Source organism: Scatophagus argus, chromosome 4 (genome assembly GCF_020382885.2).
Source record: "Scatophagus argus isolate fScaArg1 chromosome 4, fScaArg1.pri, whole genome shotgun sequence".
In the NCBI taxonomy this organism is placed as follows: domain Eukaryota; kingdom Metazoa; phylum Chordata; class Actinopteri; family Scatophagidae; genus Scatophagus; species Scatophagus argus.
In genome coordinates, this window is record NC_058496.1 from 2694084 (window position 1) to 2715109 (window position 21026).

At 44.4% G+C, this 21026-nt stretch overlaps 2 protein-coding genes across 4 annotated transcripts; one reads left to right on the top strand and one right to left on the bottom strand.

Moving 5' to 3' along the window:
- Window positions 1–1411: 1411 nt before the first annotated feature.
- On the bottom strand, window positions 1412–18838 carry LOC124058012 (rasGAP-activating-like protein 1). 3 transcript variants are annotated; one of them, XM_046386828.1, is made up of 22 exons: window positions 18705–18838; window positions 18193–18547; window positions 17862–17918; window positions 16722–16835; window positions 16275–16336; window positions 14784–14913; window positions 14178–14259; window positions 13873–14013; window positions 13648–13739; window positions 12812–12929; window positions 12514–12667; window positions 9824–9888; window positions 9433–9545; window positions 8639–8831; window positions 8349–8486; window positions 7143–7287; window positions 5874–6046; window positions 4691–4828; window positions 3855–3990; window positions 3135–3255; window positions 1937–2016; window positions 1412–1843 (listed from the first exon to the last, which is right to left on the bottom strand). In XM_046386828.1, exons 2-22 carry the CDS (start codon window positions 18255–18257, stop codon window positions 1695–1697), a joined length of 2466 nt encoding a protein of 821 aa, XP_046242784.1. In that variant the 5' UTR covers window positions 18258–18547; window positions 18705–18838; the 3' UTR covers window positions 1412–1694. The 3 variants fall into 3 exon arrangements, with proteins under 3 accessions (XP_046242784.1, XP_046242783.1, XP_046242785.1); XM_046386827.1 differs by having other exon boundaries at window positions 12514–12724; XM_046386829.1 differs by lacking the exons at window positions 1412–1843; window positions 1937–2016; window positions 3135–3255 and having other exon boundaries at window positions 3864–3990; window positions 4683–4828; window positions 12514–12724.
- Window positions 18832–20929, top strand: dgcr6 (DiGeorge syndrome critical region gene 6). Its single transcript, XM_046386837.1, has 6 exons — window positions 18832–18972; window positions 19086–19198; window positions 19310–19470; window positions 19618–19718; window positions 19800–19940; window positions 20051–20929. Exons 2-6 carry the CDS (start codon window positions 19095–19097, stop codon window positions 20126–20128), a joined length of 585 nt encoding a protein of 194 aa, XP_046242793.1. The 5' UTR covers window positions 18832–18972; window positions 19086–19094; the 3' UTR covers window positions 20129–20929.
- The last annotated feature ends 97 nt before the right edge of the window (window positions 20930–21026 follow it).

The following is a 21026-nucleotide window of genomic DNA, read 5'->3' on the forward strand; positions in this document are numbered from 1 at the left end:
AAATACCAAAACACTTGAAGAATACCTCTGCGTGAATGTAGCCTATTGATTGTCAGGTCTGGCATGTGCACTACAGTGTTAACATCTAAGGCAGGAAGAATGTTTACTCCACACATAAACATTCCAGAGTTCTTCCTCTACAAGAAAGACAGACATTACACAAGCTGTACCACGATATAATCTAAACAGCTCGACAAGCGGGGCTGCCTGCTGAGGTGACCTGACAGATTGCAGATCTGATCTCCATTACACTCGCCAACCTTCGCTGTTTAAGGGAAAAACACATAACAGCGCGCACCCCCCCCCCCCCCCCCCCCCCCCCCCCCATGTGAGAGATGGTTTGTACAGTTTGTGTGTCTCAGGACTGACTGTATGATTCAAGTGCATCAAAATTAAAATTTTAAAAATAAATTTGGCATCTTGAGCATATCCTGACACTTGTGAGCCAAATGTGGTGGCACCAAAATGTAAACTTCTCAACTGAGAAGATCTCACATCTCAGTTACATTGAATCCTTTCCATGTATAGAAAAGTGACGTGTAGATTGTCCCAACACTTTCCCAAACTAGATAATTTTCTCTGATTCTGAAATATTTGATAGATGACTCTGATGTAGCTCAGGATTTAACAGGAGGACAACTGCTTAACTGCAAACAATTTTGCTGTATGAAGCTGGACTATGTGTGCGTGTGGCATTTTTGGATGTATGGCCTGTCAGTAGATCTTATGAGTCAGTAAAGTTAAGCTGCTGTGCCTTGTGCGTAAATGTGCACAACATCTCTCTTGATGGACAGACCTTTCTAATAGTAAAGGTTACTCAACCAAGCCCACCCGATCCCTCGATGAACTGTAGTGCCTGTGGATACGACAGCAACCTGCGTATCACTGGTATCATCAGTTGTCAACAGGTAAATACTAACCCTGTTAACTTTAGGAATGGCTACATCAAGTGTGAGGACATTTAAAATACGGAAATTACATCAGAACCAAATATTGACTGGCCATAGCACCAAACAAAAGCACATTGTTTTGTATAAAGGGACCAAAGCAACAATTAAAATAATATTCACTGTGCTCACTGTACAGGCAGCATTAATCTGTGGAATGTGCACCAGCGTTTCATAAACTCATGGTGGAATGAGCTGTCTGTTCATGTCACTGCTACATTGCAACCATGGTGATAAATTGCCTCGATAAAATACAAAACATTGATAAAAGCAAAATCAAATCACCTTACATTCAGGTACTGTTAGTAGATTACACTACAACAAGCTTTTTGCATAAAAATGTGTGCGACCAAGGTCCTGTACAATATCTCAAAATATAAAAGCTTCTGTTCACATTTCACAACAAGTGGGTGCAAGCCATGCAAGGGATTGCTTGTTTTCTACATAAAAAATATCAAGTCAGATCATGCTTCAAAGGCCCTCTTTATCGTCAAGTATCATAATCTCTCCCCGGCGCTGTTGAAGCCAGCTGCACTCACAGAATACAAAAATATTCAAAGTGGTAGAATTCCCTCTGCTCTTTACAGCGGGGAATGTGCTAAAAGGGTGGAAGAGCTTGCACCCTGTTGCCACTTTATTGTCCCTGACAATCAAGAGAGTGAATATCGATGCCCACTCGTGTTGCTTCAGAAAGCTGTGACCCACCCCCACCGGCCCCCCTTTAGTGGATCCCAGTCTGAGTTGAGTCTAGGGATTCAGGATGACACTGGTGCTGTCCTCCATTTCTCTGCGCTGGAAGGTGGCGTGAACTTGCTCCAGATCCTCTATGACAGCCAACAGCCGAGCAGCAATGCTCTGACCTGGCTTCATCAGCTGAGTGTTGCATTCTGCCCCATCTGTGAGACAGAAAGAGCGCAGTGATGTCAAACCAAAAGAGATGATCATGGGGCACACACAAATACATAACAGCTGAGATGCAGCAGCAGCACCTGAGTGAATATCAGAGTTGATCTTCTTTTCTTTATTACTGGATGTTTGATCAGCGTCGGGCGTCTCCAGATGTTTTTTCCTGCAGTCAGAAACACTGATCAGTTTCAGTTTTCAGTTTGATTACAATTAATTCAATTACAATGCACAATTACAAAAGACAGAAATTATATATCCATCTCAGATAGTATCATTTAAAATTTGACATTAATTATTTATTCGTCACTTATTAGCATAGCATATTGGCTCTTACTTAGTCAAAATAAAGACAAAAAGGAAAGCAGCAAATCCTAACATTTAAAAAGCAAAAACTAACAAATGTTTGACATTTTTTTGCTCCATAAAATAACTGAAACAATTAATTAATTACTCAAATAGTTCACAATTCATTTTTATTGTGATTGACTAATCCTTGCAGCTCTACAGGAAGTAGTAAGCAGGAGGTTCCTGAGGGAAATGTCAGTTGTAGAATATGGTCTGGAATAAGGCTTTGATAAATGCTTTACAATAACTAACAAAGAGCCAGTGTTCTACCAATATGCATGCTAATATACAGCTTGTTGTTAACATGTGTTCCTAAGTGTTATCATACATATACATAGACATATACACACATAAATAATGTAAGTAATCAGGTTAGTGTAGGTATAAATACCAGCAAAATAAAGAGATGTTAAAATAAAACAGTGTTAATACTAGACAGCCGTGGTTGCAGCAAACAGAAAATGGTTCGGGTGTATTTATAAATGTCTGTGTCTGTCTACCGGTTGTCTTTTGTTGTGGCAGGAAGTCATATATTTCACAGCCAGCACTGCACATTAGTTCTTTCCCCCTGTGGTTATGGGTAGTTTCAACCCTCCTGACAGAATTCAGAATTTGGGGAATTTGTTTTTCTTCAAATTTTGAAAAGAATTTCCCCCTGCTATTTCTGTAGTTTTAGCATTTTGTTAGCAAGTAATTCCTCCTGATAACAAAGCACAGCACAGTCTGTCCTCTCTGTGGTCACTCAGTCTGTTATCATATGATCTCTGACTGTTTCCTAGAAGCTGCTCTTGTCTTTCCAGTTAATCATTTGATTGTAATGTCAGGAAGCCTGCAGCAGCAGCAGCAGCACAGCAGTGCACTCCTGTGCTGCAACATGGACCTCTAGTGTCCAGTAAATGAACTGCACCCAGTATACAGTCTGTGTTCTCCACTGACCTGAGTTTGTCTCTGCCCTGGAGAAGTTGCTTGTATATGGTCTGCGTCTCTACATCGGGATCCAGTGGGTCACTCCAGTCCCCGAGAGTCACAGCTGAGTGCGTTCTACTGCAGCCTGTAACTGTGAGCCGACCTCTTATTCAACAGTGGTGCCCCACACACAGGCAAAAACAACACATCCTTCAACTTGAGGGACCTGATGGAGGTTTTATCGAACCACAGTTTTTACTGCGACCTGCCCCAACCAAAACCCAAACCCTGACTTCACCCAGGGCTCAACATGTCATATATACAACTGCTGATACAATTATTGTTGTTCAGGACTGTGAAGAAATTCAGTTGAGCTGTCAGACACAGACTAAATGTAATTGTTCAAAGAAAATCACATTATGGTGCAGATCAGAGCGCGTCCTCCACTGAAGCAACAAAAACATGGCAGCTACAAACTGAGGGTTTAGTCATTAAATATGGATCGCCGGGAGCTCATTCGCTCTTTGAAGCCTGCTGCACGTTAGTCAACCGCGAGGGAAGTAAGAAGTGTTATGATTGAGACGTGAGGCTGCTTATGCTCCGGGATGCTGTGATGATGCCTCTGGGGGAGTCTTGAGTGCAGCTCATTTGTAAGTGTTAACGTGAGCTACACTACAACAAAAATAGGTTACATCCTGAGTCAGGATGTCAAAGATTGTGCACCGTCTGAAGCAATAAAAGCAGGTTTACCAGCACGGTCCGCCTGCAGGCAGCACGTCCACTTGCCACTGCGATGAGCCCCCGGGTGGAAAGAGGGCAGCATGCGCTCGTTGTAGATGCTGACCTTCCTGATGGCCGACAGCCACTGGTTCAGCTCATTCACGTTCTAATCAGACAGTAGAACAGCATGAAGCACACATTTAGTGTCATCAAAGCAGCCTGAGATACCTTGACTGGTACATCTATTTCTTTAGGCCTGAAGCTACAAACATTCCCTCTTAATCTAATACACTTCAGTTTCATCCATACATTTATCTATTTTCATCAGTATTTTGCTTGTTGTGTTGCCACTGAGATCGCCCTACATACTGACATTCAACATGCCTTTTCAACCACCAATCAACAGGAGTGTTAATCTTTTCGGCGTGTATCAGGTCACTTCCTGGGAGAATCCTTGCCAGTTGGAGATGTGTAACCTAGACAACCTGTGCCTATTATGAACAGATGTCAAAAATAAATTACGCCTAGCAAAGCAAAACCTTACTGAACTTGTGCCAGAGCTGCCTTGGTTGCTGTCGGCCATTGTCTGTCTGTAATGTTGCTGCTGTGGTCATTACTGCATAGAGTCTGCCCCTGGCAATACTATGCACTGGTTTCATACTAAAAAATCTCACATACAGTTTTAGCGCACTAAATAGCCTGTTAGGATGGAATTTCCCACGCAGAGCTGACCTTTATTAGCTGATCTCAAATCTATAAACATAGCAAACTGTCAGCAAAGTCATGGATTAAGGAAGTAGTGCTTCATCTCTGTCAAAACCAAGAAAAACTGAGAGAGGTCATGAACTCTGTCGGTACCAATGCACCTTGCACTGGATGTACATGGTGTGCAGCTGTCCGTCGTTGTCCTGGGTGATGACCTGCATTACATTCTGCTGCTGGAAGGCATTTTCATCCACCCTCTCCACGGCACACACACACTGAACCGGGATCGAGGAGCGCACCTGCAATAATTACACCACAGACCACAACACCAATTAACACAAGCATGCACAGGCTGGTGATGGTGATCATGCTTTTTCCTCAGCCGGTTTAGACTAAGGTTTGAGTGAAATAAAAGTGACATTTGATCACAGAGCAGATTAATGGAGCCGTTTCTTCTAGAGAAATATTTTGCACACATGAGACGAGGAGGAAGTGAAGATCTGCATGGCAGCAAAGGCCACTTTAAAGTGTAAATCAGCCTCTTCCAATGGGAGCTCGCCTCACTGAGACTGGAGTGCTCCAACGTTGAGGAAAGGGGCCAGGACATTGTCTGAGATCTGATTTGCAATGTTACCATGAATATCCACAGCGCTTCAATTACCCCTCGCCTTTATTCCAGTCACACAAAGCCGAGACTGGCTCAAAGAGAGAGCTTTTTACTGGGATGGAGAGAGGGGCTGCTCCCCCTCTCGGCGTCCCTCTCTCCCTCAGTCTCCGGCTGGTGAATGAGAGGAGATCATTATCACAAGGTTAGGCACCACATGGTAATAACGCTAATGATGTTCTCACAAGGAGAGCAACAAAAATACAATGAGGCTGAAATACACTGCGGCTGATTCATCACCAGAGTGTCTAATAACGGATGAATCACTTTCACGTGACTTTGATTCAAAGTTTGCTCATCTATTTTTGTACAAAGAGAATACGTGACACGTTACTTTAAAAATAAAACGACAAAAGGCCAATTTAAGAAAACCAGCAGCTACTAAAAACAGTGGCTGGTTGTTTTGCCAAAACGGCAAATTTTGATAAATCTATGATAAATCTTCAACCCAAAAGGTGACAGCAGAATCACTTTTAAATCACTTCTTACAGAATTTCTTTTGTGTGATATTATTATTTTTTTCTTAAAACTTTATCTTAACCTTTGGATCATCAGGTGTCGTTTCTGCGTGAGTATCCTGGCTTTGTTTTTAGAGGCGCTAAATAAATAAAATCATTATTATGAAACAGTAACATTAGTTGGTGGGATTTGAAGCTCCTTCCTACTGGTTCAATACCAACCTGCCACTCAGGGGTCTTGGCGTAGGACAGGGTCTCACTAGTCAGCCAGAAGTAGCGTTTCTTGAAGGCAAAGCGGGACAGCAGCTGGGGTCCCTCCGCCTTGTGTTTGTGGAGGTAGCCCTCTTTAACTGTGACTGAGGGCATGAACACGACCCTCTGCGGCACCTCGGACACTGCAGGGTGACAGGGTGAAGAGTTTTAAACACAGGAGGAAAACTTTGCTGTGGCATGTTCGCCCATGCAGGCACAAGGTGGTGCTGTGACAGTAAACAAACAAACTGCAGTCTTCGTCGTCAGCACGGTGTCACTGCCGGCATCTCAGCCTCGATCATCGTCTCATGAAGGACAGCTTCAAAGAGGCATAACAAGAGTCCACTTCTGTCCAACAAGTCCACCTGAAGAGCATTAAATGTCAAACTGGCCTTTCAGAGAAAAGAGTGGGTGTGATGTGCAGAGGGAGGCTGAAACATGATACATCAGAAGGGGAAGATGTTTCACAACAACAGCCTCACTGACACATGACGGTAAGAAAGCAGCCAAGACATGTTGGGTAACCAGTGCGGCCTGCACGAACGCCTGCGGCTTCTCACTCCAGCTCCCCGCCAGCTCGTTAACCGTGTCAGCTCTTTTATGGACTTCCAGCTAGTTATGAATATTTCACCACTGAGCTACAGTGTTGTTTCACTTAATCCTGATGTCAGCTGGGAGCTGCTATGCTAGCAGCTGGCCTGTGGCTGATTAGCTCAACAGCAAGGGTAAACCCACAAGTCACCCACTGGTCCACAAGGACTACTGTTTTGAGCTTGGCTTTACGGATGAGCCCAAGGCCACATCACGGTAGTGACCTATCAGTCCTCGAGCATCTCCTGCTTTATGGTCTGTTTGACTCTAAATGGGCCCATAATTTACAACACGAACATCAAGTTGTATTGAAGAAGAATTGAAACTAGCGACTGAGACCATAAACTCGTCAGGAAAATGTTCACTGGGGCCATCAATCAACTGAGAAGTTGATTTTTTATTTTCTCATAAACTCATACAATCTGACTTCTATTTGAAGCCCCCTGCTGACATTAGAAAGATGTTTTCTTTTTGTGTTTTATGTTACAATTCTGTATAAATGTTTTTTTTATACTATAACTGTTGTCCTACAATGAGATTTTAAAAATCTAACTACCCCGAACGTATTGTGATACGTCTGCTCAACAGCCTGACTCCCACCCCCTTGAGTGCGAATTTATTGTTTATGTTCACTGTTTTCAGCCTTACCAATGTCGTGATCTATATCAATCAACTTGTCCAGGAAGTCTTTGACAGAGGCCACGCTGCGTAGGATGATGGGATGAAGAGGCGCCATCCACTGCTCCTTTCCGTGACCCAGCTGCAGGCCCAGGTTCCCGACACTTTGTAAAGCCTGGTGACCATGAAGACACAACATCCACTCAACACTCGCTTCTCCAGCACTTCAGTTACTGACAGAACTCAGTGTGAGTGACTGCATATCTCAAAGTCGGAGATCAAAAGGGTCCCTGAGGCCAAGCATGCTGTGAGGCCCTTTGTCCGGCCCACACCTGGCCCACAGGGCGGAGGAAGTCCCTCTCTACACCCTCTCTGAAGCCCGGCTTTGAACCGCAGTCTGGTCGCAGCTCACACAGAGGTAAAAATAGCCTGTTCCCTGTTCCTCTGTAGAGGACCCATGGCAACAGCGCTTCAGCAACCACAGAAGTCACACGTGGGAGAGCAACGAGGCTTCACTTTTCTTCTAAAGTGTGACCATGACGCCCCCGTTTCTGATGATATCGAGGGGGCTTGTGTTACAACTGGGGGGGGTCACTCACACAAGTTAATTCTGCAACTTTTTAAAACCAGTCAAAATAAAATTCAGTTGACTGGATTTTAGACTTTTTGAGACTGTTTATGGACCCACAGGAACCCGTCAGCTTGACCGACTAGACGCCTTTCTGGCGGGTCACGAGGAAATGTTTTTTCACGGATGTCTTTGTTGTGTAATTTGATCTTTTTCGACTTGAAACAGCATGTGTGAGCGGAGAACAATGAGACGCGGTATTATTCAAAGTTTTACGGCACTGAAAACCACAGCATACCTGGTGTAGGTGGTAAAGTGAACCACTGTGACGTGTGCTGTGCGTGATCTTGAGTTGTTACAGAAGGAAAACGTAAGGAACAGCTCAGTGTTTTCCGCTGTTTTTGGCCATAGTATGTTTACTCATAACATAAACATCATATGCGTATCCCTGCTTCGTATTTATTTATTTTACACCTGTAAATTAAAATTCCTCACTGTTGGCAGACAGCATGGAGCCTCACACCCAGCGCATCCACTTCTTCACTGTTTGGTTTTTTTGCACTTAAGTGTGATGTCTGGACATGAATAAATTATTCATAGTAGTGTGTGTGTGTGTGTGTGTGTGTGTGTGTGTGTGTGTGTGTGTGCGTCTGAGTGTAGAATCATACCTTGGCCAGCAGGAGCAGCGTTCTGCTTGTGCGGGTGTCAGCGTGCTGATCCCTCAGCTGGAACAGTTTAGGTGTGAGGATTGCAGGTGCAAAAAAACGCAGAAAAAAGAATCCGCTGATGGCCAGATACTTCACATCCTGTAAAAATGAAGCCATTTTGACAGGCGAGTTAATGAACCTGAGGCTAACTGCTGTAGCTGAACATGGAGCGTGTAATGGGAATGTAAAGCGATTAAGTTAAGTATCAGTCAGATGTTTTTCTCCCCGTGTGCATTTTGCTCCAGACTGACCTCATACTCAGGTTCAGAAAATTGCTCCTCTACTCTCTTGTGAAGCTGCTTGAAGGCCACTCTCATGACGGGCGGACACTGATCGACTGAGCCCACGATCGATTCGATGATGCTGGTCAAGTAGCCGTGCAGCATCTCCACGCTGCTGTCCCGCACCTCCTCCTCTGACACTGCGCCCTTAAATGAAATTCGTCTTTGGAGAGAAAGAAAGACCTCATGGATGACTGTATCAGAAACCCACTGAGTTTAAATCATTGATCAAACTAGACAAAGCACCTGCAGTTCTGTATACACATTTGGGCTGCATCAAGACCTGACTCAAATAAGCCTGCTAATCAATATGAGAGCAGGCTATTTCAGGTAGCGAGTGCTGAATTGTCTGGAGACACAAACAGACGAAGAGTGGAGACAACAAACGAGGTGATGGCAGGCAGATGTGCTGCCGAGCAAGTCAGCTCCTGGATGATCTCCCTCCATGTCAGAGATAGACATCTCAGGGGGCTCATAGCAGTTGCCAAGCAACAGCCTTCCCCCTTCTTTTACAGCCCATTTTTTTATTTTCTCACACTGATGGCTTCCTCTCAGGGGTGAAGTGTAAAGGAAGTGATTTTTTTTCCTCCGGTGGCAGTTTTATTTATTATTTTTTTTTATCGTTTGACCATTTAAACACACAGACTGTGAGCTACACACAAAAATCCACAACACCCAAATCGTCTCATTTGTGGCTGAAGAGGAGCACCTGTGAAGCAGACTGAGTGTGAGATCCAGCAGCTCGTGTTTCAGGTCTGCTTTACCTTGTGCGGTTCAGGTCGATCTTACACGGGTCCAGCTCAATGTACTTCTTCTCATCAAAGATGCGATTGATGATGGGCTTCAGCACCTCGTGCAAATACAGCATGCCGACAGCCTGGCAGCGAAACAATGCCATATGTTCAAGACACCCCATTTGCATGTGAACTACAGGGACTCTTTTCTAAATATGTAAATTTGTATAGCAGAAAGAGCAAACAAGGCACACAGTGATGCAGCAGGGGGCCTTAAGCCTCCCAGCCAGCTTTAATTGAGACAGAGGGGACAATCAGGAGGACAAAGATTGACCAGAAGCTTAGAAATAATTAACAGTTAAGTCATGGTTTCACTCACAGTGGAGGAAGACAAATGAATTTGTGATAAAATAAAACTCACCTTCATGAACTGCTCCATGGCCTTGGAGGAAAGAGAGTTGGAGCGAAATAAAGTGTTGGGATCGGCTACGACAGCAAAAAAGAAAAGAGACTGACTGAGTTTAGAGTAAACTGTAACATCATTCAGGAGTACAGTATATTATATCACAGCAGGGATGCAGCAATTTAGAGAAATGTGGATATACAAAAGATTACATTTACTCTTTCAATCCAACACTGTTGGATTTCTGTGTGCTGTTCATGAAATTTCCCCCAAACTTTTTTCTAATAAAGCTTTTCTTCTCCTGAATCAAGGAAAAGAAGTCAGAGGATCATAATATTAATATTATGATGAGGTTATATTATAATTAAACTTGTGATTTTTGACAGTACAAACTTGATTGAATTTCACCTGACCAAGCATTCTCAGTCAGCTTTCTCCACACAGTTTTAATTTAATTTTTAAATAAAAAAGAAGCAGAAAAAGAACAGACTGGCACTGACACTGGTCTGCCTCTGGTCAGGAGCCTTTGGGCATGTCATTTTCCGACTCCCTGCTGTCTGTCTAATAAAGGCATTCAGTGCCATAAAAATGCCTAAAAGAGACATTGAGTTTGGTCTTCATCCGAGGGTAGACACAGACAAGGGATCCCAGCACTGCATTAACAGCTCCCAGTGAATGTAATTAAACAACATTCAATCTTTCACGCAGATCAGGCACATGACGATGCCTGATGAAAACCTCTGAGACTGAAATGCCGCTTCATTAACAGTGTTTTCCCCACGATTGTGGAACACTGTGCATGCATTTGATTGGGGTTTATGAAAAATCTGGATCAGTTTTTCAATGAAAAATATGCAGTTTGACATCATTCTGGACCATTATTATTATCACCACATCGGTGTAGAGTTGGAACAGCCAGAGCAGGTAACAAACAAACAAAAGATGCCCAATGAGGACTCGCTGTTAGTGTTGATTCTCTCCACGTTAATATAGCAGTAATTCAGTTCAGCGGGTGCCCAGAATGGCTGGGATGCACCTAAGCCTGATAATGATAGAGAAAACCCTGACTGAATTCTGTGAAACCTACTGATACGAGGAGTAGGCCGGTTACCAGCGTGGCCGATTATCTGTGGGGCTTTTTTGTCCGCCTGCCAATGAAACAGTCAGCTTTGGCTCTGATGCAGCCGCCTCTCTGTCTGTAGTCACCACTCGGTGTCCCGCCCACAACGCAATCTGATTGGCTACACGTCGCAAATAACAGCCTACCAAAACTGACGATCCATTATAAATAAATATAGCAGAGTAGAAAGTACAATATTTTCCACCAAAACGTAGTGGAATGGAAGTATAAAGTAGGAAGAAAAGTTGCACCTCAATACTCGGTCACATTATTCTAAATTTTGACTTTATTGATGATATTAGTTCCACATGTTTCCTATCATTCTCCTCGGCTCCTAATAATCTGTATTGGTACCTAATTAAAACAATGTGTGGATCCTCTGTGTGTTTCTGCGAATGTTTTGCATGCGCGTGCTTTCTATTCTGTTCCATCTGTGTTCATCAGCTAAGAAACACGGAGCTCAGAGTCACAGCTGAGGGCAGGCTGACCTTGCTGCTGCAACGTCACTGAAGTCCTTCAAGGTGGCGATGCTAAAATAACCATGGCGACAGCACTGGGTTGCCAGGTAAAGTATTCTGGCTTCAAAGATGAGGGCGTGTGGGGAAATGGTGGGTTTTTCATCGCAGCCCGGTGGGTGTGCAGAACATTTTCTTTACCCTTGTGCCTAACTTTAACGTCTGGCTGCTCACAGCATCTATTCCTGATCAAGCGGTTACCGTCGGATCATGTGGAGTTGCTATGGAAACTTAGGCACTATGCTTATTATCTCAAACTACACCAACAGAACCCAAAGACCACCAGAGCACCACTCTGTGTGGATTAGCGAGCGATGGGGATGCGGTGCAAAAACATGACAAATACAAACCACAGAGAAGCCATGAAAAGACTGCTGGGTGGGTAGATAATTGGCATCAGGATAGTAAACGCTGGTAGACTTCGAGCTGCCCACACACACAGACTGAATGCGGTGTTTAGAGACCTTCATGTCAATTCAGAGTCAAACAGTTGCAGCTCTCAGCAGCAAACAGGCACGTCCCAAACTCTGACTAATACAAACATGACTAACAGAGATAAACTTGGGTCTTACGCACACTGCGTATTATGTAATCACAGTTGTTACATGTTAAATGTTTGGAGCTAATATGTGTGGGTGTCAATGGTGCAAAAATTAAAATAATACCTCTCTATCTGACAGAAACACATGACAAAAACACTGTGCTGAAACTGTCGTGATTTGACTCACACAAACCGGCTCTGACTGACACTGATCAGAAATTTGAAACATTCCTGAGGTTGTTCCTTGATCGATCGACGTATAGATTCATTGAGCAACAATTCAATATGATCAGTGCAAAGTGACAACATTGATCCATATCTTCATCTTCAAGATTTGTCGTTTTGGTCCAACAGCAGCGTTAAAAGGGCGCATCTCTGATCGATTCAAAGCCCCTGAACAGAACTGAATCAACATCATATCACGGCAGACTTTCTGACGTAAGCAAATATCGTATCATTGTCCCAAGTGCTGATTTAACACTGTGTCGTGATGGAAGTGGTGATTTACACCTCTAGTTGTTCCTAATCTTACTGGTGTGGTTGACCTCCCGGGTGTTAAGGTAGTCCAGGAACGGCACCACCAGGCCCTGGCCCAGGTAGATCTTCACCAGGGTCATTGCCACATCCTGTCGGCTCTCGACTGTGGTCACCTCCTCCAGCATGGTCAGCGCGCTGCTGTCCTCCACCTGGTAAGAAGGGGACTCAGGTGACGACACGCTTGTGACACGGACAAAGAGTTTTGTCTGAAAGCCAATCAGAGTGTGGGTTATGCTGAGGGAAAACAGCGAGGAGTGTCAGAATTACTGCTGAAGACAAGCTGAGAAGCTGACCTCTGTAGGGGAGATGACTGACTCCACCAGGAGGTGAATGAGGGGCTGATAGTACACGGACGGCAGGATCCGATCCTCCACCAAACGCACCTTCAGGCGCAGCGCTCCCAGCTTGCCACTGGAAACAGTGGAACCAAAAACAAAAACTTTTCTGCATCTCATAATGAGGTGAGCCTCTGCTAAAAATATCTGGAATGACAGCAACTTGAGCACTTTTGTGGAAACGTGGATTTGGACTCCTGTTTACTCCAGAACCAGCAAACACTGACTACGCTGTGGTTCATAGCCGTTTTTGAGGACCTCTGCTGTAGCTCAGTGTCCACTGGGCCACTGGGATCCTTAATCTGGCATTTCCACAGCTATGACACTGTGCTGATGTTATTTCATCAACAGTTAGATTCATTTTCTCCCCTTTCTGCCTGCGTGTGTGAGTGGTTTTAAAGGTGAGTCACAATATTAACAGTGTCGAGGAGTCCTTATGGTCAACACGTTGTGAGCGCCATAGCTCGTGCAGTGACATCTACTCAGCAATGTGCTCCCTCAACATAAATCCTTTAGCTGTGAGTCATTTCCCAATATGTCTCTGAGAATTGCTTTACTCTGACACCATCCACCATCACTTCACTCAGATTCCTTTGTTCCAAAATTATCTCGAGGAACAGATGCCGTCGGAGACCTGGCGGTACACCTGCAAATGCTCATTGAAATGCACGAAAGAAAGCACAGAGGGGAACAAACAATACTTTCTTTGAATGCATTTTAAAACACAGAGTGCTGCTCAGTTTGAGTCTTCAAAACAACATCCCAAAAGCAAAATGTTTGGCCGTTACACTCACCCAGTGTCAACCTCGTTGTTTCTCAAGGGCAGCAAACGAAACCAGCCCTCTAGAAGAGGCGTCTTGTGCAGACAAGCAAAAGGGATTTCCACCTGCAGAAAGAACAAATAAGGATACAACATCAAAAAGGAAAGTTAACTAACTGAGGAGTGTACGCGGCCTCCAGGTGAGGCACATTTTGTAGTGATCAGAACATGAAATCTCTGAAGCACACAAGGCCCTCACCTTTCCCAGAAAGTCATTCTTGCCCACCATGTCCCAGTCCCAGACCTCCACAGTGACCGAGCCCTCCTCGCTCAGCTCCTCGGGATCCAGCTCCAGCTCCAGGGTCTCTCCCCAGTGAGGGAAACGGGTCTTCTTGATAATCTAAAACCCAGCAGGTTGAGCTGTTAGGAAATCCTAAAACCACATTTCACTTCACTAAACAAAGTAGTGCCATGAAATAAATCAAACAGCCATCAGTCACAGCAGAAGAATGCGGTTCCTTCTGACTCCACTGAACACATAATGTAAAAGCACTCAGAGCTCACCGACGTCTCTGCACTGTGGTTGTTGAAAATAACTCTTGCAAATGGATCAGAGGTTCCCGAAATGTCTCTCGGAGCCAAGTCTCTGTGGGTATCGGCAGACCAACAGACAACAGAACCAATCAATACACTAAAAACGCTCGACAAGCTCCTGTAACCTGTTCTGCAAATTCAATTAGTTATAGAGGGGCAGCAGGGGGAAAAAATTCCCACTTGACTTCTTCCTTTCAAACTTAATTCCCATTCATCCGAGCATGTCTGAATAACACAGTGTCAGGCCCTGATTGACGTGCTCATTAGTGGGTTGCCTGAGGGGGGTGCAGCCTGGGATGCACAGATGGGGCAGTGAGGGGTGCGATCGAGGCAGGATGACTCAGGAGGGGAGTGTGGAGGCCTGTGAGGTGACGGCGATGAGACCTCAGCACAGAAACAGCAGAGGAGCTGCCAGGTCTCAGCTACTCGACTTGTGACGGATGAGCTGTTCCATCTTTAAGATACACGACAGTTTCACCACCCGAAACTACACTTACGTGAGCTTTCTGCTCTGGTGGTTGTTACGTCTGAATGAGCCGAGCTTTCTGCAGGATTTAAAGTTCACGCAGATCTTACCTGGCTTCAATGACTTGACAGCGCAGGCTGATCTTCTCGGCGTCTTTGAGCAGCTCCAGACTCAGGTGGATCTCTCCCTGGACTTCTTCATCGGGGTCGACCCTCGTCAGGTTCACCCAGCTATCGAGTCCTGACCACAGCACACACACACACACACACACACACACACACACACACACACACACACACACACAGAGTGAGAGAGAGATTACTCATCACAACAACACTCCTGTCAGCATTCAGACAGGATAATTAACAATAATTATCAGCAGATTTAGAATCTTCAAAGTAAATGGCAACTAAAGTAATCAAATAAACAGGGAGGAGGACGTAGTAATTTCCAATCAATTAGCTGATCAACAGAAAATCTGCACCTATTTTGATAACCAATTAATTTTTCAGTTTTTTTCTTTAGGTGAAAAAAGCCAGTTGCCGGTTGTGAGGATTTTCATCTTTTCTTCGCCTTAGTGAATATTTTCAGACACCTGCTGCTCTTCTTCTGAAATGTTGTCTTTTACTTGAATTTATGCATTCTGAGTGGGTTTTATATCCCGTCATTATTAGGCCTTTGCTCTACTCTGTTTTCATTCTCATTTCTATATTGTGATCAAGTTTTATGTTCACATACGTTTTACGTGAAGCACTTTAATATCTTTGCTCTAAAGCACTTTGAGCTGCATTTCTTATATGAAAGGTGCTGTACAAATTAACCTTTTTATTATGATAAGGATCTGAATTGTTCAAGGGGAAAAAAACAAGCTGATGGCGACGCGGCGGCCGTTAGAAAACTGTGGTTCTAATGTCTTAACGATCATCCTGATGTAGCGCATATGCAGGCCAAAAACAGGACACGTGGAAGGAATTCACAGTGTAAGAAAACCCAGCGAACATGTCAGTGGCGTTTCACTCATGTCTCACTGAATGGGTCCTGTTTTCAGCCATAAGAAAGGCTACAACGTCAAGGCCGACTGAGAAGATTCCTCAGTGCTGCCACACAGCGATGAATCACACGAGCGAAGGCCACGCCAGGTGGGTATCAAGAGAGACGGGCATCAGTATGCAGCTAACGTACGCGGGTAAACACTGGAAGCAATCTAATAAAACTACATCATCATCATCATCATCACGACATACCGCATTTTAAAAGCTGTGTGCCTGGCCAGCACAGTGTAGAAAGTGCAAGTTCATGCTGTGACTAATTTCTTTAAGAGAGACTGACATTACAGGCTTTGGTCGTTGGCTTCTCATTTTACAGCTTCCACACAAAACGACAGCTTAGAGTGCACGACATCAGTGTGAGTGTGCTGATTTCACTGCCTTAAATGTAAGCAAACCCAACAAAATGTGTGAGAGGACCTGAAGAAACATTCCCAGAGTCTTAAAAAGGAATGTCTCCTCAATCACTGAGACCTTTGACTCGCTCGGGGCAAAGTCGTGTATGTTTAACCTCTGAGCTTTGCTCGTGGACCCTTCAGATTGATTCAGTTGTACCTTTAGCTTGAGATCCAATGGCATCTTTACTCAGAGTTATCTTTCCAATAACATCATCGTGGCTGGAGAAAGAGACAAAAGAAAGGATCATCAGATAGAGGAAAGTACTACAAAGGTCGTTAGATATTGCTAGCGTTAAGTGAGGTGAATTTGAAGAAGGGCCGATTGGAGAATTGGTGTTCACGCGAAGAGGAGTGAGAAAACAATCTTTAATCACTCAATCTGGGCAGCCATCTGCCTGATGATGTTTGTTTATTCAAAGCACAGGACTTTTTCCTTCCCAAAACGTTCAAACATGAGGTTTTAACTCACACATATCCACTCATGAGCCAAGTTAAGCAAACACTCGTGGCTCAAAGGACTATAAATCAACTGTCAGGCTCCGTCTCTGATGATTTATGGTCAAATTTGGGGTCGTTTTGAGACAAATCTGGATGGCAGCGTTACCCAATCGTGTCCTCGTCCATGACGTGAAAGGAGAGTGAATGGAAGCCCATCGGGAGGTGCAGCGTGTACTCTTCACCCCAGAAAGGATTAAGGTTCTTCCACACCGTGGCAGTCCTGAAAAGAGACGTTTAACCAGACCTCACAGAGAGACGTGTCCGCATGCAACACCAGAAACCAGCAGAGTCAGAAATCACATTCACAGCCTGGTGTACGCATTCCACAGATAGATCAATAAAGTATCTATCTATCTATCTTGGCTCAGAAGTTTCTAATTTAAATAAAGGTTTTGCAAGTTTTAGGCTGTTTGATCCAGACAGATTCTCGTATGGTTGATGGCTTTAGAAAACACTCTGGTTAAAGTTCCTTAAAGAAAGGTAATGTAACGCCTAACAGTGGTTGTAACCTAACAACCATACGTCATATTTTAAATAGATCCAAAGATTTCAGAGAATACTCTCTGTATGCATTACTTCTCACCACCATCTACCAGCCACATCATCCGTGAACATCACGCTCGAGTTGACTCAGTTGGCCAGTAACACTACAAGTACAAGATAATTAGTGTGAGTGTCTGCAGTGAATCATTGTGCCGTTTTCCCTCGTGGCACCAGATGGAACAATAGCCACTGAATTCGACCCCTGTTCCCGTGAAAGCCCACAGCAAACATTTTCTCCAAAGAAATCTGGCTCGCTGTCAAATGCCTGCACTTGATAAATAACAAACCGCACCGTGTAGCTGCTGCTGAAAAACATCTGAATACTCTGGGGGATGAAATCATCACCTACACTCAAACACCTCTGAACTAGTGTGCTCGGCTCCCAGCATTCTCCTTGCTTACACCACGAGCTCCCTGCAATAATTGATGCACCTTCTCCATGGTTACCTGCGGGCGTTTTAAAGGCCAGACCAGTATCAGGTTCTGTGTGCTGGAGGGGCCACGCTGTGATCACCCTGATCAGACGCACTCCACCTGGTTTACATGTGCAGACTAGCGGGAGCGCAGCCAGAAGCTGACCTAATGCAAATATCTCAACTGTGATGAAGAACATTCAGATCTGAGCCTTTGGACAGCAGACGTCCTCCAGCCGAGTCCTTTGCAGGTGATGCAGGTCTTCGTGTATAAACGGAGATAAACTCACCTGGCCACGACTTCATTGTCAACTTTTACAATGCAGTACGGATCGCTGGTTCCGGAGCTGAAAGTGACAGGGAAAAGACATGACAGCGTCAGACACATTAGCGCTCATCATTTTCCTGCAGCTTTACTTAATTTTACGTCGTCCTTTATTGCGCTTCAATTGAGTGGATGGACTCGGCTGTGTCACCTCCAGCTATTTCAGCCTATAAAAAGAGCGTATCAGGAATTGTCGTTTAAAATGCAGGATAAACTTTTTTCCCTCGCACTAACCTGATGAGTAGGGTGTACATTCTGAGAGCCAAGACGGCACATGTCATTCACAAATTACTCACACGTCTTTGGCGGGGAGGTTCCTGCCCTCGACAATTCTGAAATAAAGAGATGTGTTTTTGGCCATTTTTTAAGTCCAGTGAGCTTGTAATCCAATTCCTCCTATGTTCCCATACGCGCTCTTATAAATTGTGCTCTTCCCCTCCGAGTTTTCTTCATTTCATGGCACCTACGGCGCGTGACGGCGCGCAGCCCACCAGTAGCGCGCGACACAGGCGCGCATTCATCCTCCAGCCCAGAGAGTCCTGCAGGTCCAGCCCCGTGGGACACAGCGTGGGCAGCCGAGCCGGCTTTCGGCGTTGTCCGTCTTATAGCAACTCCTCTTTTAAACGTTATGAACCATCAGGTGTGCCCATGCTGAAATAAACATATAATAATAATAAACAATCAGTTCAAAGCAGCGACACAGATTATTCATTTGCATATTTCACAACCTGTTTGTAAGTGGAGCCATTAAAAAACAAAACAAAACAAAAAACATGTCGTACTAATTTCCCCGTAAATTTAGTCATACCTGATGAGTGACTGGTCCTCAGGCGCGTCTCTCCTTTGATAGAATGCGCCACCTGGCGAATACATTGACGTACTACAGGCACCATTACAGACAGGCACCTTGAGAGCCACCAACTTGGGGTCCTCAGAGTGAATGGAGGCTAATAAACAACGGAAAGTAGGCGCAGCTAAAAACAACGCTTTCTTCTTTTTTGATCGGTTTAGAAACTTTAAACACCTTTATTATCTTACGAACTTTAGTCGCTGCAGTTAGGTAACATAACGGTAAGGTTGGTTATCCTCTTTCTGGGCGAGTTTTAACTATAACCTAATTAAACTAACCCACACGTCAAGCTAGCTGAGTCTGTTGACCAACGTCCTGTTGCTGTGCTCCTTTAGTCAGTTTAAGGAGATGGATAGTTATCCCGGAGTCACTGGTGGGGATTCTTCAAAACAACAAGAGAGACATTACTACCTGTTATCTGAACTGCAAACCTTAGTCAAAGATTTACCAAGGTGATATTGACGATACTGAACCCTCAGTGAAGACTTCATTCACAGATATGCGCAGAAGTGGTTTCATGGATACTAAAGGCCCATCTCGTGTTGCTCTTTCTCCGTGTTTAGCTCCTTCCAGCAGCGCCTGTCCTACAACACGCTGAGTGACCTGGCTCTGGCACTCATCGACGGGACGGTGTATGAGATTGTGCAGGGGCTCCTGGATATTCAGCATCTGACAGAGAAAAATCTGTACAACCAGAGACAGAAGCTGCACTGTGAACATCAAGGTTTGTGCTCTACTGAAAACATTCACTGACTATTGGGGTCTGAAGTTTTTTTGATTGATTGATTGACTGATATTTATTTGAACATAGATAGTTCATTATTGCCAGTGTCAGCCTGATGCTTGACAGGTTATTTCTTCTTGTGTGCAGCCCTCAAGCAGGATCTTGTCCGGAAGCACAAAGACGCTCTGCAGTCTTGCAAGTCTCACAACCTCGCTCTTCTCAAATCAAACCATCAGTCAGAGCTGGATGTAAGGCCCTGATATACCTGTACCTCCAACACTATCATGTTCTTTTTCTTTTTCTAATATAGTTGTGTGTTTTGTTATCAGGCTCTGGAAATCCGTGTGCGAGAGGAGCAAAAAATGATGGATAAGAAGATTGTGGCAGAAATGGACCAAAAGGTGATAGACCAGCAAAACACCCTGGAGAAGGCTGGGGTGCCTGGGTTTTATATCACCACTAACCCTCAGGTGAACATCTACACCTCTCTACTCACCGCAGCTGTGATGCAGACAGATGTCCAGCAGATGGCGATGTTTGTCCTAACTAATTTCCCTTCGAACTCTGTGCATTATTTCAGGAGCTCACAATGCAGATGAACCTACTAGAACTGATCCTCAAGCTTCAACAGAAGGAGTCACAATCTGGAGTCCTTTGAGAAAAAGGCCCAATTTACAAAAGAGAAAAACAACATGCAATGACCACAGATGGTTTATGCTTACAGTCCAGTGACTGTGAAATTCAACATGTGGCATCAACAACATGTTCAGGAAATGTCTATTCCTTGTTGGTATGAGTGTAATATTCACTTCCAAATCCGGCAGGAGAGGGCTGGTTCCTGTACGTACAAGTAAGATGTTTTCAGTCCTGGAGGAGAGCAGTCGCAGTGACATCACACGTTGTAAAGCACATAAATGTCATGTTACGGACTGTCAGATTAGGAAGTTGTTGGAAGACATATGCGGGTTTAAGCCAGAGAGGGTCAGTGCTTTGCTTAAGGACACAGAGTTTACTGTAAATGGGATTATTGTCCTGACCATCCTGTGGTGAGATGGTCTCTCCTCAAAGACTTCCTGATGCCTTTGGAGAAGTCATTACCAGAAAAGGAGTATTTTACTGCTGTGTGTGTACACACACACAGACAGTAACAGTAACTTTCCACACATACCTCGTGTCACTGTGAAAGTTGTTTGGGCAGATTGTGCTTTTGTACCTGCTCTTCATGTAAATCAGCCACCAGACCCTGGAGAAATGGACCAACTGCCACTGCCCTCAGGATGTTGACTTCCAATGTATAAAATAGAAGTAAAATGTAAAAGGTATCAGTTCCAGGCAGATGCCTCCGCTTTGAGAAAACTTCTTCTTTCTGCAGCTGTTGTGCTTTTATCTGTTCAGTTTGTTTTAGTTGTGTTGGTACTTAGGGTGCAAATTAAATGTTGAGTGAACCCCTTCACGTTCACATTGTTTAAGAATGTCAGTTTGTGTTAATGATCGTGTGTATGGCACGAACACAGCTGGTGCGGACAGTCCACTAAATGCATACTTATCTTCATACA